Source organism: Oculina patagonica, chromosome 14, assembly GCF_052425735.1.
Source record: "Oculina patagonica isolate OP01 chromosome 14, crgOcupat, whole genome shotgun sequence".
In the NCBI taxonomy this organism is placed as follows: domain Eukaryota; kingdom Metazoa; phylum Cnidaria; class Anthozoa; order Scleractinia; family Oculinidae; genus Oculina; species Oculina patagonica.
In genome coordinates, this window is record NC_135771.1 from 11,094,751 (window position 1) to 11,111,376 (window position 16,626).

Here is a 16,626-nt window from a genome sequence, read left to right on the forward strand (position 1 = left end):
GAGAAACGAAAAGAAAAGCCTAGAAAGCCGCAATTTAGTTTGAATTTTCAATTCGGTTTTTTCGAAGAGGAAGAGATGCGAGCTACAAACGAGAGATTCGTGCGTCTCCGCAATATGGCTAATTTACAACCTGGGCGGACGAATGCCGATTTTCTGATAGCGCTAATGGATCGATACGAGGGAATAACGGGTGAATCTGCAAGGGAAATGAAGTCAGTTAAAGTACAGGCTAATTGCACGGAGTCTGTTTTTGAGCTTTATGCTCAACGAGAAGCTAAAAAATTCGACTTCCAGTGTCAGTGGCCGTGTGTGGAAGAAGCACCTATTTGTAGGCAAATCCTGTCTCCAGCTCGCGAGGAGGAGGAATTTTTAATCTGTGGGCAGGATAGCCTCGCTGTAGTACTAGAGCAAACTGCTGCAGGTTGTGCTTGTGGATCGGAATATGTTTATGATGGCGGCGTGATGGACGGTCATGTTTTGAGGGCTGAGTTGATGTGCAAGAACGGGCATAAGGTGAAGTGGGCCAGCTCATCTATACTTGGCAACAAGTACACTGCTAACTGCAGGTAAGGAAATCGTCTTTCAATGTCTCGGTAGTAGTCTTGCAATTGTTTCTTACGTTTAGATTATCTGTAAAGTAAAGCTTATTATTATTCCTTCATTGAAAAAGCTGTTGTTCTTCTTGTATTATCGTTGGAAAGGAACAAATATATGTGATATCACTTAGTTGTACTTATACTCACACTCTAGATCTAGGTCTGCCAAAGGACTTTGTACAAGTATACATTTTATGACAAAAGAATATTTCAATCAGGCCAGCTAAGAAGGTAGTAATTGTGTTCATATTTTCCAGAGTTTTCCATGGCTTTACAAGCTGTGGCATGCTTGAGAGCCAGTACCAGGGCATGGCCGAGGCTGCAAAGATTGGTAATGTTGGGGACAAGTATATAGATTATGGTGAGCTCTTCAAATGTTCATATTACTCTTACCAGAGGATTGGCATTTTTCATTAATAACTGCACCAAAATTACATTTTTTATAATTATTCTTAAACACTGCATAAGTATTAGTTTTAGGTTATTTATCCTGCTACAGTTACAGATTGGCCACAGAATCTGTACTGTAATATTTTACTGAGGCATTGTGTGCTAATAGGATTCTGACATGCCTCTAATACATTTTATTTCTTATGACTTGATGATACCAGTTGCCTTTGATAAGTAATGGATATGATTGTTTTACAGTTTATGACAACATGGGCTATATCAAGACGGTCAATCAAACCGCTGAGAGATCAATGTTAGACCAGGTCCAGAAGGTCCAGGACACTGACTCATATCAGGAAAAAAATGGAGCAGTAAGTCTGGGTGTAACCTAAACAGTGTTTTACAAATGACACTATTTGAGAAAGTGTTCCAGCTAATGTAGTCTTGCTCCAAAATATAATCACTCACTCACTCACTGCCCATTGTGCCCACTGGCACGTAGGGCAGCAACAAAGGTCCTCCACTGCTGCTAATATCTCAGTGTTATTGTTTGCAGACTGTCATTACTGATTGCCGCCATGACTCGACAGCCAATGCGTACCATTCAACTGTAGCAATGCTGTCTTATGAGTAAGTAAATCCACATAATTTTCAAGTACCAAGATCATATCAAGCATGCATGTCACATACATTAATTAGTTTTCTTGTGTTCAAGGGTCACCCTGTACGTATTATATTCTCTTTTGGACAGGACCCAGCATGTGGTAGCCGTCCGGCCAGACTGTCACTAAAAAAGAATTTAGAAGCTCACAAACGCACGAGTTTGAGGCATTTGTAAAAATCATCCCAGCTGTTCAAGCAAAAGGTATGCAAGTTGCATCCTGTTATGAATTTCCAAAACAGACTGAACTGATAAAATCATTTATTCATTTAGGCCTCACTGTGGTAGAAGTTGCACACGACTTTGTGCCAAAGATAAAGAACTGGCTGATAACCCAAAATATACAGAACTCATTTGACACTTGGCATGGTAAGCAATTACTTCACTTCTTTACCCATTTGCTATTAGCTGTAATCTGACTATTGACGCAAGTGACAATCAATGGTTGAAATTTCCTTTACAATGTCCAAGTCAAAAGCTCGTTGCTCATATCTGAAGAAAGAAAGGAATGTTGACATCTTTCAATTCCTTAATTTAGATTACTTTTTTTTACCATAAACAGTAAAACAAAATAGACCCTGATTTACATGTAACAAGCCACCTCACTTGTGTTGTTTGATCATTGCTTTTCAGGAACAAAGGGAGTAGCTAAAGCCATGAAGGAAATAAGTACTGGGGCACAGAAATGGCAGGGTGAAAAGTGGTTTGCTGAGCTGTCAGACAAGCGTATGAAATAACATTTATTGTTTATCAATACAACTTGGCAACTTGAAACATTGAAAGAAATAATTCTCAATTACAAAATATTCAATAACAAGTATTATTGGTATTAAACTGCACTGTTCATGTTGCTTTCCCATTTTATTATTGCTGTTTTGATAAATCAAAAATTATATCCTCATTAATTTCAGAGGCAAGCGTAAAACGCCATTTCTACTACTCGATGAAGAATTGCACAAGTCCTGATGACCTGAGAAGAAGACTTTTGACTATACTGGATCATTATCAGGTATTACGAAAATATTATACAAAGGGAACTAAGGACTGGAACAGTTCTACAAGGTGTTAGCTACAAGTTTACAATGTGCTACGAGATAGCAACATTATATTATAACATTATATGATAACATTGTGTGGTTCCATAAAATATTATCCATACCTCCCCATAGAAGAGATTTTTTCCTAAACCCCCACTCCTTTGAAATTCCAGTTAGGCTCCATGCATTTTCTTAAAGTTTTTTACTCTAAGAGCCCGCACTCCCAACAATTTTCAATCCTTCCTGAAGGGGGAGTATGGTCATTTTCTGAAACCACAAAATTCAATCAAAACTTACATTTGTCCATTCCTATTTGCAGGGCAATCACAGCCACTGTGATCCTGACTCTAAGTGTAAAAAACATGGGTACCACTGCAGTAAAGTTAAGCTAACTAATTCAAGGGCAATAGCTGCACTGCACAAATTCATTTTAGAGTCCAAAGTGTACAAGCTTGCTGAGGACTACTACCTGGTAAATCATCATTTTGTAACTTATCAGGAGAGAGTGGTAAGAATGGCCTTTAGTTTAACATGCTGAAATTGTGTTGGAGAAGAAAAATTCCTCCAGTTGAAATGGCAGCTTCAATGAATTGGCAACCCTGTTTCAAGGGTTCCTGTCTACCAAAGCAGTTTTCTTCTACGCTAACATAATTATGTTGTGATTTTAGTGCCGTGATACCTATTGGGTGGAATCCTTCAACAATGTGATTTTGATATATTGCCCGAAGAGAATCCACTTCGCTTACCGCACTTTCGACATGCGCATTGCCTTGGCAGTACTGGACTGGGTAAGTAAAAGTCAGAATTCACCTCAAAAGGTGGGTGGGGGAGGAGGAGCTTCACATATTTGTCGGCTCTGGTTACATCAAAGTAGAAACAACCCCCACCCCCACCCCCGCCACAATCACACCCTCAAGCAAAAGACAAAAACCTTTTGCTGTCGACTATATGCTAATCACAAAACTGTGTCGGTTGGCAGTAAAATGTACTGTTTGTCAATTGCTTTCTACCAGTGTCAATTTTATGTCTTTGCAGAATGAGAATGTGAACCGACAGGCAACATCGGAAAGTCTAATACAGGATGTGAGGCGACCAAATCGTAGGACGGGTCACAAGAATCTCGTACCGAAAACATTTAACTTTAGGGAGCTCATCTGGACCACATTTTTCCAGTTAAACTACTAAGAAACTGACACTTCTGTATCAGGAGGGATACTCTTTCAAGATGCTGAGCCAAAATCCACCAAAGCACTCTGTGGGGAAAAATCCTGTAGAGTCAGACTCTGACTTAGAGTTTGACATTGCCTCTACAGGTAACAAAACCAACGGCTCTTTTAGGAGCCACCAAGTTAAATAAAAGTCATGACCAACAGCAAGTAAAAAGTGTACCATTGAGATCTAATCCCAGACTATGAAACATGCTGCCAATTTTTTTGCAATAATTACATTACAATAACAACAGGAGAGGTGTGTTGGGCCACTATGCGTGAAAATCTGTATACTTTCACTCGAACATTGTAATAGAATTAAAAACAAAAACCATTCCAAACACCACAAGACCTCACACAAAATTTAAAGGTCAAATGCAACGAAATTGGGAATTTTTTCTTTTGTCCGCAAACCTGTCGTTTATGAAGGTACTAATGATAATAAACTCTCAGAAATGGTTTTTGTGCGAATTGTGGCGCTTAGGAGATGAAAATCCGACGATTTCCGAAGACTTCACGAAAACGAACCAAAAATGGCCGCGCGTGGAATGGAATCGAATAGAGGTATTTGTGACGTCAGGTGTGGCGAGCAAGTTTTCACGTGTTATGAGCGATCCTTGCAAATCCTTGGGTTTGTTCGATGGATTTCCAGAGTTTCTGGAACAGCCGTTAGTTGAAACCGATGAAGACTTTGATTCAAGCCTTCGAAAAGTTTAAATACAGCCTTATCAGTTCGAACTAACGGCATCTGGCAAAGAATAAATCGATTTCTCGAGTGATTAATTCCGACTCTGCGAGTGAACAAGATGGCGTCTAAATCAGGAAACATCGACATGCACCAACAACGAAGGAATATGGCCAGATATATTGGTGAGCCTAATAAATATAATGGAAACGGCTTTCAAAGAATTTGAAATAAATAAATAGTTAAATCTTAAGTTGAAGTATTGTCTTGCTTTTGTTCAAAAGGATTGCAATGTGGAATTATTTGTACACTGTTTGTAGCATTGCCCGAGCTGAGTGTGTTCTCTGAAATAACACAGCTTGAAGAATCAATAAAACCTTTAGAAGCTTTAAACTAATTTCCCTCAGCCAAGGGCCATTGGTGATTATTTTATCCTTTAACTAATTCATCTATGTAATCTGGCCCTTATATTTTTTAGTTGATTTTACTGATAATTCTCTGAAAAGGGAATTGTCTTAAGTAGATGGGGTGTAGGTCGAAGATAACAATTTCAACAGTAATTTATGGCAACTTGCATTTCTTAAGACCCAGGTTATAAGATCTAACTTGTGTGCTGACACAGGACCTCAGATACTGGGGCATGTAGCAGGAAAAATTTACACCTAGTTTTGTGTTTCAATGTCCTTGCTTACACATCCTTGTATGTACAATCATGAGATTTTGTCAATGCTGCATTATTATAAAATATGCTAGGAAGCAAGGATGGCGCAGTCAGGTGAGAGTCCTTGCCTCCCACCAATTGACCCAAGTTCGATTCCCTGATTTGGCATCATATGTGGGTTGAGTTTGTTGTTCGTTCTCGGCCTTGCTCCCAGGGTTCTTCTCTGGGTTCTCCAGTTTTTCCCCTCCACAAAAATCAACACTTCCAAATTCCATTTCCATTAGGAATACACTGCCCCACAAGCTTCTAGCTTTAATCCTCTCCATGCCTAAAAAAAAGTTTTATTTATTTTTATATAAACTTGTTCATGCAGGATGTCATTTAATGTCAGCTTCTTTGTTTTGTACATTTATTGGTACTTCTAATGGGTAATATGTTCTTTTGTTATGGTTGGATGGGGTCGGACATCAATGCATAGCCCCTTTGTCAACATCCATCTTTAAACATGAACAAACAACACAGATCCAAATCAAGCAATCACAGCCCACTAGCATGACCTTCTGATTTTGTGCACTCATTTGCATGAAACCAACACCAGTATCGGTCACTTTTAAGTGGATGCAGAGAAATGGCTATGCAAGGTCACTGAATGCATGTGTAAGAAGCTGATAACAGTTTCCAGTACCGGTACTTTCCAGCCTATTACTATGATAGGTCAGTACTAATTATTTGTCAGTTAATGCTGCAATTATTTTATCGAACAAATGTACCATCATTGCCGAAAAAGTTGTGGTCATTTTTAGTTTGTCACTGGTAACCATAGCAACAGTAAAATCTGTCCAAAATTACCCTTAATTTTCACTTTAAGTGCTTATAGCTCAAAAACGAGCTAAATGATAATCAGCTAGATGACAATCAAACTAAGTGCCGTGATTTTCCAAGACCCCCTAAGGAGACATTATAGCCTCTGCATGCACTGCTTGTAATTTATCACTTTATCTCAGACCAAGCGATGAATACCAACAGTATGAATACAAACAGTAGGTGCTTCAAAAAACTATTTCCAAGTTTACAAAGAAATTGATAATCTTAATGATACCCAATTTCAGAATGGCTAAAAACAATACTTTTTTGTCCCGAGGAAAGGGGGGGTACTCTTTATATTTTTGAGTAGGGGTGTGCTGCTGGACCTCTGTAACCGTACCCTATCCCACACCATTTTCAGCTTATTTTGCAGTACCCTATCATAGTATGCTAGACTATACACTGAAAATCCCTACCCTACCCCAAACTATTGTATCACTATTTCATCTTAAACTCATCTGCTAGAAAAACACACAGCAGCACACATGCATTTTCCTATCAAGCTCATACATGGGAGTATTAGGCTTGCTTACAAGTTGAGCACACAGAGTGCGAAGCTCGAGAGCTCCACACTGGGATCTACTACCACCAAACCGGAAACGAGAAGCGAGCGACTTTTGGAAAGTCTATGGGAGTATGGGAGTACCCCCAGCAAGCGGGGAGAGGGTCTTGGGCACCAAAAATACCCATATAGATTTTGAAAGGGAGTATGCCTAAAGCTATTACTGAGGAATTTGTAAAAGGTCAACAGATTTGAGGCAGACAAAATTATGAAGAGTTAATTTCAGAAATAAATTGTCATGACACACCTACAATCTGGTTGTAGATTCTCCTGTTGTTCATGACAAAAGTGCTAGATAAAAAAAGTTAGCTGATCTGGTCGGGTTTATGCCTTAGATTTCTCATAAATAGCTTAAACTAAAACTAAATTACCATTCAGTTGCACATACCAATTTATTGGCGACAATGAAGCCTGATTTGCAGGTTATAATGAGTGCTATGCAATGCAACAGTCATTGTACTGGACTGAAATGGGGTTAATGCAGATCTGAACAACAAATGAATCAGGTAAATTGGCCTTTACAAGTGGACAAACTCATCATATACACGTAGTTTACATGAAAAATATAACCTTTTCTTGGGCCCCAACAATGCTCAGTCGGGGGTATTTTCTTTGTTAATTTCAAATATAAACAAACATTGAAACGAGTGTTTCATTGTACACAATACTGTAAATTAAAAGCATTATTTTCCTTTAATGACTGCATGTGTGATTTAGCTTTTTAGACGATCGAAGCAGTACAGGGAATATCATTTTTAAGTTAAAAGAAACATAAACATAAAAGATTTGTTTGTAACTTAGTAAATTCACGCAAAAGTTCCTTCCTGTAATAAAAAATATATTTTTAATACCAGCCTCGCGATTCGCAATATTTCACGCAAACAGTAAAGTTATATTTTTGGTAGAAGTTTATGAAGCGACTAGGGTCAGGTTAAGAAAGTAGTGTGTGAATCTTAAGTTCAATATAATACATAGAGGATATTACATGGTTGCGCGGAGATATGAAATTTATCTTCGAGTGTTCCGAATCGATATCTCACGAGTGAGCGCAGCGAACGAGTGGGATATTGATTTGAACACGAGAAGATAAACTTCATATCTCCAAGCAACCATGTAATATTCTGTTTATTATATAAACCTACTAATTACCATGTTTTTGACGATTTTCCGAAGATTTCCGACCGTTTTCCGAGGATTTCCGAAGATTTTCAAAATGTTGTCAGAAGGTCGTACGAATGTTTCCGAACATTTTCCGAACTTTTCCGAAAGTTTCCGAAGATATCCGAAGATTGCCGAAGATTGCCGAGGAAGATCCGAGGATGTTTCGACTTAATATCGATTTTCTTTGGCTCATTAAGCATTGAAACAGGGCACACTTGCCAGAAAATGTTCCGAAATCGATATCTTCACATGTGAAAATAACATGTTATTTTCACGTGTGAAGATATGATTTTTTCGTGCGAAAGATTTCCTGGTATTTCACTGATGTTTATATAATAAAAGAAAGTACAACTTTGGGGTTCCCAGACAATGGGTTAAGTTTATTAGCGACTTTACCTTCGAATTCTGCATTTCGTCTGCAATTCTGCAAACGATTTCGCATTAGTCCTGGATTAACGGCTTTCTTTCCAAGTTGGTAATAAGAGGAGAGGCGCCAGGTCTCATTCGAAGTTTCTAGGGCTGGAACTCGAACCAAAGTGCAAGATTCTGCTGAAAGCTTTCTGAGAAAAACATGTCGGATGATACTGTATTTGCTGAGCAAAGCCAGCGTGCATTTGACATAAACATCCTCTCTTTTTCGTCGATTTCAACCATTCCTTGCATCGCTCCTCGTCTTTAAGAAAATATTTCGAATGGTCATCCGGCTTAATCGGGATTTTAAATGCCAAAAGCCGCAAAAGGTGCAGCAGACCAGGTAGAGACAACAGCACTTCGCTGCATCTTCGCGCGTCGAAGCTCGCCACATGTGACGTCACAAGATCCATTTCCGACAATTTTCCGAAGCTTTTCCGAACCGTTCCGTTTGTGAAGCGAAGATAAAGGGCTGTCTTCAACGTCGAATATCTCAGCGATGTCTTAACCAAATCGTTTAAAACTTTAGATTATGATTATTCACAGTATTTCCTTTCATTTAAAGTCAAAATGAATCTTAAATAAAATTTGATCAAATTTCGTTGCATTTGACCTTTAAGCAAAAGCTAAAAGGGGCAGTACCAGGGATTTTGTTGTAAATAAAAACAGAGCTAACAGCATTTCAGTAGTGACAAACACTCAGCAACAATGGTCCGGTTAAAAGTCAATTGCCACCCAGGTAGGGTGCTAAAAGTGGCCAGTTTCTCAAGCCACAGCTGGTCTGACTGTGTTTTGTTTGAAAAACTATAATTCAATTCACACAAGTTTGTTTCCTAAATGAACTGTAATAGCTTATTTGCTGCTCTTGAAAAATTACACAGATTTGCTTGTCTAAAAAATTATTATAGACAGTAATATTTTTTGGTAACTAAAGGTAATCAGTAATTTGACCAAGCAAGGGAAAATCCCAAGAACACTGCCACTTTAACTTAACAGAAAAATATCTATAAATTTACTAATTTATGCACCGAAGTACAGGTGAATAGTGGTGGATGTTTACAGAGCTGCAAAGGGGCAAGGTAATATACACCACATTCAACAACACTGAGGTGAAGAATTGTTTTAGTATAATCCCACAAGTTGAATAACTAGTGCATAAAAACATCAAAACAAAGCAACACACAAAGGCAGTTTGTTTCTCTTTAGGTGATCGAAAGTGAAAAATACAATGCTTATAGTCACTTCTGAGTTAACCAATCAGTGCACACGAAAAGCACTATATATTCACTTGTGTGAGAAATAAATTATCTGTGAACCATCATGATTCATAAGGATCGATTTGTGTTCGAGAACCCAGATATCAAAACCCAGGACTGTGCTTATTGGCATTCTATCATGTCAAAATTCTGTGCATGTTATCGCCGAGTACATCGACCCTCATCTTACAGGTAACTCCGATTATCATTAACAACAATGTAAACTGCAATGAGTTGTTCAACTACTCTGTTGGCTCTAAGAAGGATAACTTTGTCACCATGTCTTATTACCCTGGTTTGATATCTTGAGCTCAGGAATACTTTTCTTATGTAAGCTATGCCCTTTTGTGCCCCATATATGGTATATCTGGTGGGTTGGGGTAACGTTTTCTTGTGTCATCAAGGACACACTGGGGCATTAGCTCCCGTAGCTCTGCCTTACTAAGGCCGGCCGAGGTTTTTTCGTTCAATGTAAAGTTCATGACTCCACAAACCCCTATCTTTTAAACTCTTCCAAAACCTCCTGTAATTCTTATGGCGTTTGGAATGATTAGTGATATCAGGGCCACAAGACCCTTGTATGCGAGTAATCTCGCTTACAGTTATACATGGCCCCATGAGACAGTGTGGGCAAGGAGGGTGGTCCTCCAACCCTCCCAGGACACTGTCTGCCCAAGCATCTGACTGTTGTGCCTCATTAGCAGTTGTAACTGGGACAACAGCAGCAGCTGCTAAAGGTGCTTGTGCACAGGGGGTAACTTGATTGGAGTCCCTGTTTTCTGAGACAGTTCCTAGAGGAACAAACAGTTGGAAATAAGCATCATGACAGATACAATCTTATTACACAACCTCAATCAAGCCATTTTCAGAAACATCAACTAAAATGTGGTGACTATTACATTTTATGAAACAAACTGTTGTAACATTCACTACACTATAGAAAAAATAAGGTAAACCATCCTGCATATTACCACATTTGAGGAATAATTTGAATTACAATACAGTATGTTGCCCTATTACCGGACACTTCTTGCATTAACCTTAATATCTAACCTCAAAACAGCACTAACGAGCTGAAACTTACCCAGAATATAGCTTCCACTGCTGGAAAGTAGTTCGTGAAGTTTTATCTTCTAAATGTCTTTGGCTTCCTTGTTATCACGGAAAGAGTTGGTCCGATTCGGTGCCCTAATTCCGGACGAGTTGCCCTATTTCCGGACAGTCGTTACGAGGTAAATGTTCCCTTCATCTCGGAAATATTCGTCCCGATCATGGCAAAATATATCTAAAAAAGGCTTAATAATAAAGTATTCTTTTAAAAAATTACCTTTCAGGCATATTTTGAAGCATTTTCGTTCAAATTTAGCGAGGTAATCATCAGTGCAATGTAACCACTCACTGACGAGGAAGACTGGTGTCTGACTGGGAAAAGATAGCGGGAAGGTGGACTGGACTAGGACTAGAGGACTATTGAAAAATGCAGCAATGACGCAGTATTTTCGAGTTCAAATGATCTTTATTTGTAAAACACTACTTTCGGCCATTTCCTGTACCGCGGCGCTGATCCTACTGCAGACTGCACCCACACCGTCGCTACTCTTTAGGGTAATGATATAGACACATGGTATAACGGCGCCTCCTCCCGGTAACTGTGGTGCAGGCCAAGGTGGGAAACTGACACATGGGTTTCCGGTCTGTCTGCTAAAACAGGAATTATTCATCCCAGTTAGTAAGGGGGTTATTTAAAAAAGACTTTGCATCAGTGTGATTTTTTTACCTATTGGGTTTTTGCTTTTTTAAAAAATATATATATATATATATATATATATATATTACCTTTTTGGTAAGTTTTATAAGCCATATAAGTTATAATTAAAATAGATTAGTTAAAAGTCTCTTTAAAAACATCAGCAGTAACAAATATTTTACTTCATTTCCTTACCAATGAATTGAATCAACATCCGGGGAACTCAAAAGTTCCCAGAAGCACGACGATAGTCCTCTTGGAACGCGACCAATGGGTAGACCAGCTATAGTCTCCACGGTTTCCCCGAGCTTGGCATCAGTTACAACCCTCCTCATTTCTGATGGTATCGATTCCAACTCAGGTACCCAAACCAAGCATGCAGTTTGATCGTACTTGTTTCCATACTCCTTAGTCACTCTTAGGGAGAAAGTTGGCGGAGGGCGGATCTGGAACTCATGATAGCCTTTTACAACAGCGTTTAAAATTACAACACTTGTCATTTCAATTTGGGTAGAAATGCTGAAAATGAAATATAAATTTCTATCTCTCAGGATTTTCTATGTATGCTGTGGTTAAGTAAGTATTATAACATATTCCATCTAGTAAGTTGTGCATTAAAAGATTGTTTTACACCTTTTCTTCAATTTAAATGCCCTTTTAATGACTGGCCTTTCAACTATTTACAACTTTCTTTGTGTAATTTACCACTGAGAAGCCCTAACATGTTTTAAGTCAGTTTGTGTGTAAATCCGCAAGTAAAAAAATACACTTTTTTTAATTAATAAAGAAAATTATAAAAAGCGGTTCCTTGAAAATTGACAATTGAACGCTAATTTTCTTTCAGTACCTTAGTTACATTTGAAAAAGTTCTTTCAGTTCCTTAGATACATTTGAAAATGTTCTTTCAGTACCTTAGTTACATTTGACGATGTTTAAAAGGTTCCTTGAAAATAAACTATTAAACGCTTATGTTCTTTCAGTTCCATAGTTACATTAATGATGTTTTTCTTAAGTACAGTCATGGCAGAAAAAACTTTCTTGACTGTAAATTGAGGATACGTCCACCCCAAATGGAATGCAATCGATGTGCATCCAGGACTGACACTTATCGCACATAACCCAGGGCATGTTTTCGTCATCATCTTCATTGTATTCGCAAAGACAAACTTTACAATTGTTTTCACCGAGAGGTAGGTTTTGTCTCCATTGTTTTCCTGAATTGCGCTTGCTTACTTTTCTCCTTTTTGTCTTGTTGGTCTTGGATTTTTCCTTTTCGCGCCTTTTTTCCTCCATTTTCCTTTTTTTCTCTTCTTTTTCTCTTTTTTTGGCTTCCTTTTTTCCTCTCTTTCTCGAAGTTTCTTTTGCTTTGATGCCAATTCCCTTGCTTTTTTCAGCTTCTCGTCCCTCATGATTCTGAGGGACTCTTCGCTGTTCATGAAATTTGGCAGAGACCTTTTTTTGTTTTTTGAAGCATTACTTTGTGGAATAGAAGGGTAAGTCAATACCTCCTGAAGCACAGAAGAAACTTCTGTCGATGTCAAGGGCGTTGCGCCTAAAGGCGCAGTTTGTTCAGACAGCGGAAGGGAATTTAATACGTTTGTACTTTGTTGTGCAGAAATTGCGCCTAAAGGCGTAGTTTGCTCTGAGACTGGAAGGGAACATGAGAAGTTCACACTTTGATGAGAGGACATTGCGCCTAAAGGCACAGTTTGCTGAGGAACTGGAAGGGAACTTAAAAAGTTCGCACTTTGCTGGGAGGAAATTGCGCCTAAAGGCACAGTTTGTTGAGGAACTGGAAGGGAACTTAAAAAGTTCGCACTTTGCTGGGAGGAAATTGCGCCAAAAGGCACAGTTTGTTGAGGAACTGGAAGGGAACTTAAAAAGTTCGCACTTTGCTGGGAGGAAATTGCGCCTAAAGGCGCAGTTTGTTCGGGGACTGGAAGGTGATTAACCGCCGTTACACTCTGCTGCGGCAACATAAGGCCTAAAGACGTACTTTGCTGGTGATTAAATAAGGACGTTAAAGCAAGGGCTGCTTCCTGTTCTGCGAAAACAGAGGTACTTGTTGATGGTTCTGCTGGGGCTGTAACGGTTGATGTGCCGTCATACACCACAGAGGGCCTGACCTGATCATGGGAAATCTGCTGACGGTTCACAGGGTACACCCCAGACTTTCTAAATGCATCTATAAGAATTGATGGGCGCATGACATCTTCCCAAGTTTTCTTAAAGATAGAGGAAAAGTTCTTCTTCGTGATGTCAGTATTGGGGTTTTGCTGCGAGTAACGCCTTACATTCTTGTACCACGACTGCTTCATGGCCCCAAACAAACCTACGTCGGCGGGCTGAACAAGATGAGTGGCATTTTTAAGCAACGCGTAAATGAAGACACCATTCTTCTTCGCCAGCTCAAACGCATCAAGGTCGATGTGCGCTTCCGCGCTATCAACCAACAACACAACGGGTCTTGCAGGTGGTATGTTGGGGATGAAATGCTTGTCTAACCACAAGTAGAACGAGGGTGTATCCATGTACCCTTTCTCGGTCATAGAGTAACAGCTGCCTGGAACGGCGCCATCCAGAAGATTGTACAGGTTCGGAATGCGTTTGCCGGCAAAAAGCATATAGGGTGGGATGCATTGACCAGAGGCATTGAAACAAGGCAACACGGTGATGTGTTCCTTTGTTCCAGTTATGACTCTGAAGGGCTGTTCCTTAGTATTCGATGGGCCCAACACTTTACCGGCTCTTCCTTGCAGGTCGAAACCTGTCTCGTCACAATTCCAGATCTGTCCTGGACGATCTGAAACTCCCACCTCCTCAACAAACTTGCCAAAATTTGCAAACCACTCATCGACATCTTTAGGTGTGATTTTGGCACGTTTTTTGTCGAGTGGACGCGCGTTTCTTAATCTGACTTTTGGATTTCTTTTAACAAAGCCTCTGTACCACTTATTTCCTGGCCTGTTCCCTGTAAATTTGGTCTTGCGTTTATCTTTGTCTATGAATGTTTTTACACAGTCTAAGAATTCATCTTTTGTTACACCAAAACCACGCTTAGCTCTTTCGATGAGCCATTCGGCAAACCGATCTTCTTCAGCCTTGGTAAGTACTGTGGGGGGACCTTTTCTTACTTTCGCTACTTTCCCATCTAATCTGTCCTGAAGGGTAGATTTTGCAATACCCCACTTCTTTGCGGCTTTTCGAACACTCAAACCTTGTTCTCTCATTTCTCTAATGGCGTTAACATACACCTTTTCTTTGTCGGGGTCGCCCATTTCAGACCTAAAATTTTCAGAATTTAACAGCTGGTTTCAGTTGAAGTGACTAATTTGCCAAAGCGGCGCAGGATTTGTCTTTTTATTTCTCCTGGGTTTAAATTGATAAAGTGTACATTTAGATAAATCTTTAAAGTTATAAAGTAGCACCGACTTTTTATGGTCAGAATTATTGTGGAAAATTTCGCTTTACCGATCCCCTGCCTTTCGTATATATGCTGGGTGAAATCTACAACTTTTAATTGGTCTGGCTTGACCTGTGACCTACACGCTTGATGATCTTTACCAGCGCTTTTACAATTGAAGTTTTACGGCACGAATTTTGATTTAACTGAAAACTTAACTGAAGTATAACTTTAACTGAAGTATAAAGAAAATAGATTTCAATAGCTGCAGTAATTCGCAAAAAAACGGAAATGTCTAATACAATTATTTCTTTAACTTGCACGCTTAACATGTAGCGTAATTGTTTCGTTAAATAAGATTTACCTTCGATATAGTTATTATAAACAATGTTTCGGCGACTGGAAACGACGTATGCCGAAGAAGATTAAACAATACTAAAACAGGTAAGCTTAAATAGAGCACCAGCATTAAAAAAAATGTTTCTTTTTCAAAAACTATTTCATAAAGTTGTTTTGAAGTAGGTTAACAAGTTTGCTGTCGTTTGCTGTCCGGATTTAGGCACACTACACCAAAAATGCAACTTAACTCTTTGGTTGCCGTGGTCGGTACTAATAAACAAAAACCGAAAAATTATTATATGGTGAAGAACCTAGTCCTTTTACCTTTACTTTGATATATATATGAATAAAATTCATCGCAAATTTTGCGAAAGCAGGGCGCTTTTTTGAAGAGATATAATTTAACGCGCTGTAAAAATCACGTTCAAGAAGAAATAAATTTTACCTACCTTGAAGAAAACTTGAATTTTCCCGCCTCGACGCAAAGCAACCCGGCCAAGAAAAGAGCATACGGAAGCAGAGTAATCGATAAGTCTTCGGAAAGTTTCGTTTAAATTTTATTTAATTTTTACAACGAAATACGGAATCGTAAAGTCGAAGTGTCCGGAAATAGGGGTGTCCGGGAAATAGGGCAACATACTGTACCTGTTAAAATTTTACATGGCCGCACAACTGCAAATAGCCCGAACCAAATTGTAACACCTAGCTAATTTTTAACGACCATTGCAATAATTAAAACGGCAGATGAAGGCTCATGCTTATATAAACTTATAATTCATACGAAGATCATACACCAAAGCTACTCATAAAATGTCAAAGCTTACTTGAAAATTATACTTCTTACCCATGCGGCCAAAATTATACTTCTTGCCCATGCGGCCTGTTCGCTTATTATAACAGGGATTGTTTTTTGTTGTAGTTAAATTTGTAGGAAACCATGTAACAGTTATGCAGCGAACAGTGGATGGTAATCGAGTTCATACATTCCGGAATAACAAGTAAAATAACAAACAGTTTGTTCAAGCGTATTTGCATCAGAATAAACCCGACGGAATACTGTACATCAAATAAGAGTTGCTATAAATTTACATTTACATTACTTAATTTTGTGGACAAAAACTCACCTGAATTTGGCCGTTGAGAAACGCGTCTGTGGCGAACAAACTCCCAGTTCTGTGGCATTCTGGCCGACATAACTGCTCGCACTCTCCCCACTTCTTCTTCGGGCACATCGATCGTAACCTCGCATAACAAGCACCAGCATTTAATTTATTGCGACTGAAAAGGTTGAAAAGCTTAATACCAAAACTGTACTTACTTGGAAACGAATCATTTTCCGCTGAAGACGATAACAGATGAAACAATTTACTCCAAACGACTGCTGGCAGCACAAACTCGCATCGAATCGCTCGCTGCACGTGAGATACGCGAATCCTCGCGATAAGTTATGTATTAAATTAAGCAAGAACCAATAGAAACCGTTTTTATACAAGTATTCTTTATTTTGACCAATGGTGAGGTACAATATATCGAGCTATCGCGATTTGTTCTCGCGACACGCGGGAAGATTCAAAATGGCGGCCGCCATGTTTAGAGGTTAATAGACAACTAATAAAAATCTTCCTTAGGAAGATTTCCTTTTATA

General features: G+C 39.0%; 2 protein-coding genes and 1 pseudogene across 3 annotated transcripts in view; 1 reads left to right on the plus strand and 2 right to left on the minus strand.

Annotated features, from left to right (window-relative positions):
- Nucleotides 1-16,626, minus strand: part of LOC144637653 (ATP synthase mitochondrial F1 complex assembly factor 1-like) — a 120,684-nt gene that overhangs the window by 36,280 nt on the left and 67,778 nt on the right. The window lies entirely within an intron of this gene.
- LOC144638968 (uncharacterized) lies at nt 7-4,974 on the plus strand (annotated as a pseudogene). The gene is made up of 12 exons (XR_013568048.1): nt 7-548; nt 854-957; nt 1,245-1,357; nt 1,543-1,616; nt 1,738-1,851; nt 1,921-2,016; nt 2,281-2,373; nt 2,559-2,656; nt 3,004-3,156; nt 3,353-3,655; nt 3,892-3,997; nt 4,862-4,974. The product of XR_013568048.1 is annotated as an uncharacterized LOC144638968 (transcript).
- LOC144637659 (uncharacterized) lies at nt 8,857-16,618 on the minus strand. The gene is made up of 3 exons (XM_078496720.1): nt 16,300-16,618; nt 16,106-16,223; nt 8,857-10,283 (listed from the first exon to the last, which is right to left on the minus strand). Exons 1-3 carry the CDS (start codon nt 16,312-16,314, stop codon nt 9,934-9,936), a joined length of 483 nt encoding a protein of 160 aa, XP_078352846.1. The 5' UTR covers nt 16,315-16,618; the 3' UTR covers nt 8,857-9,933.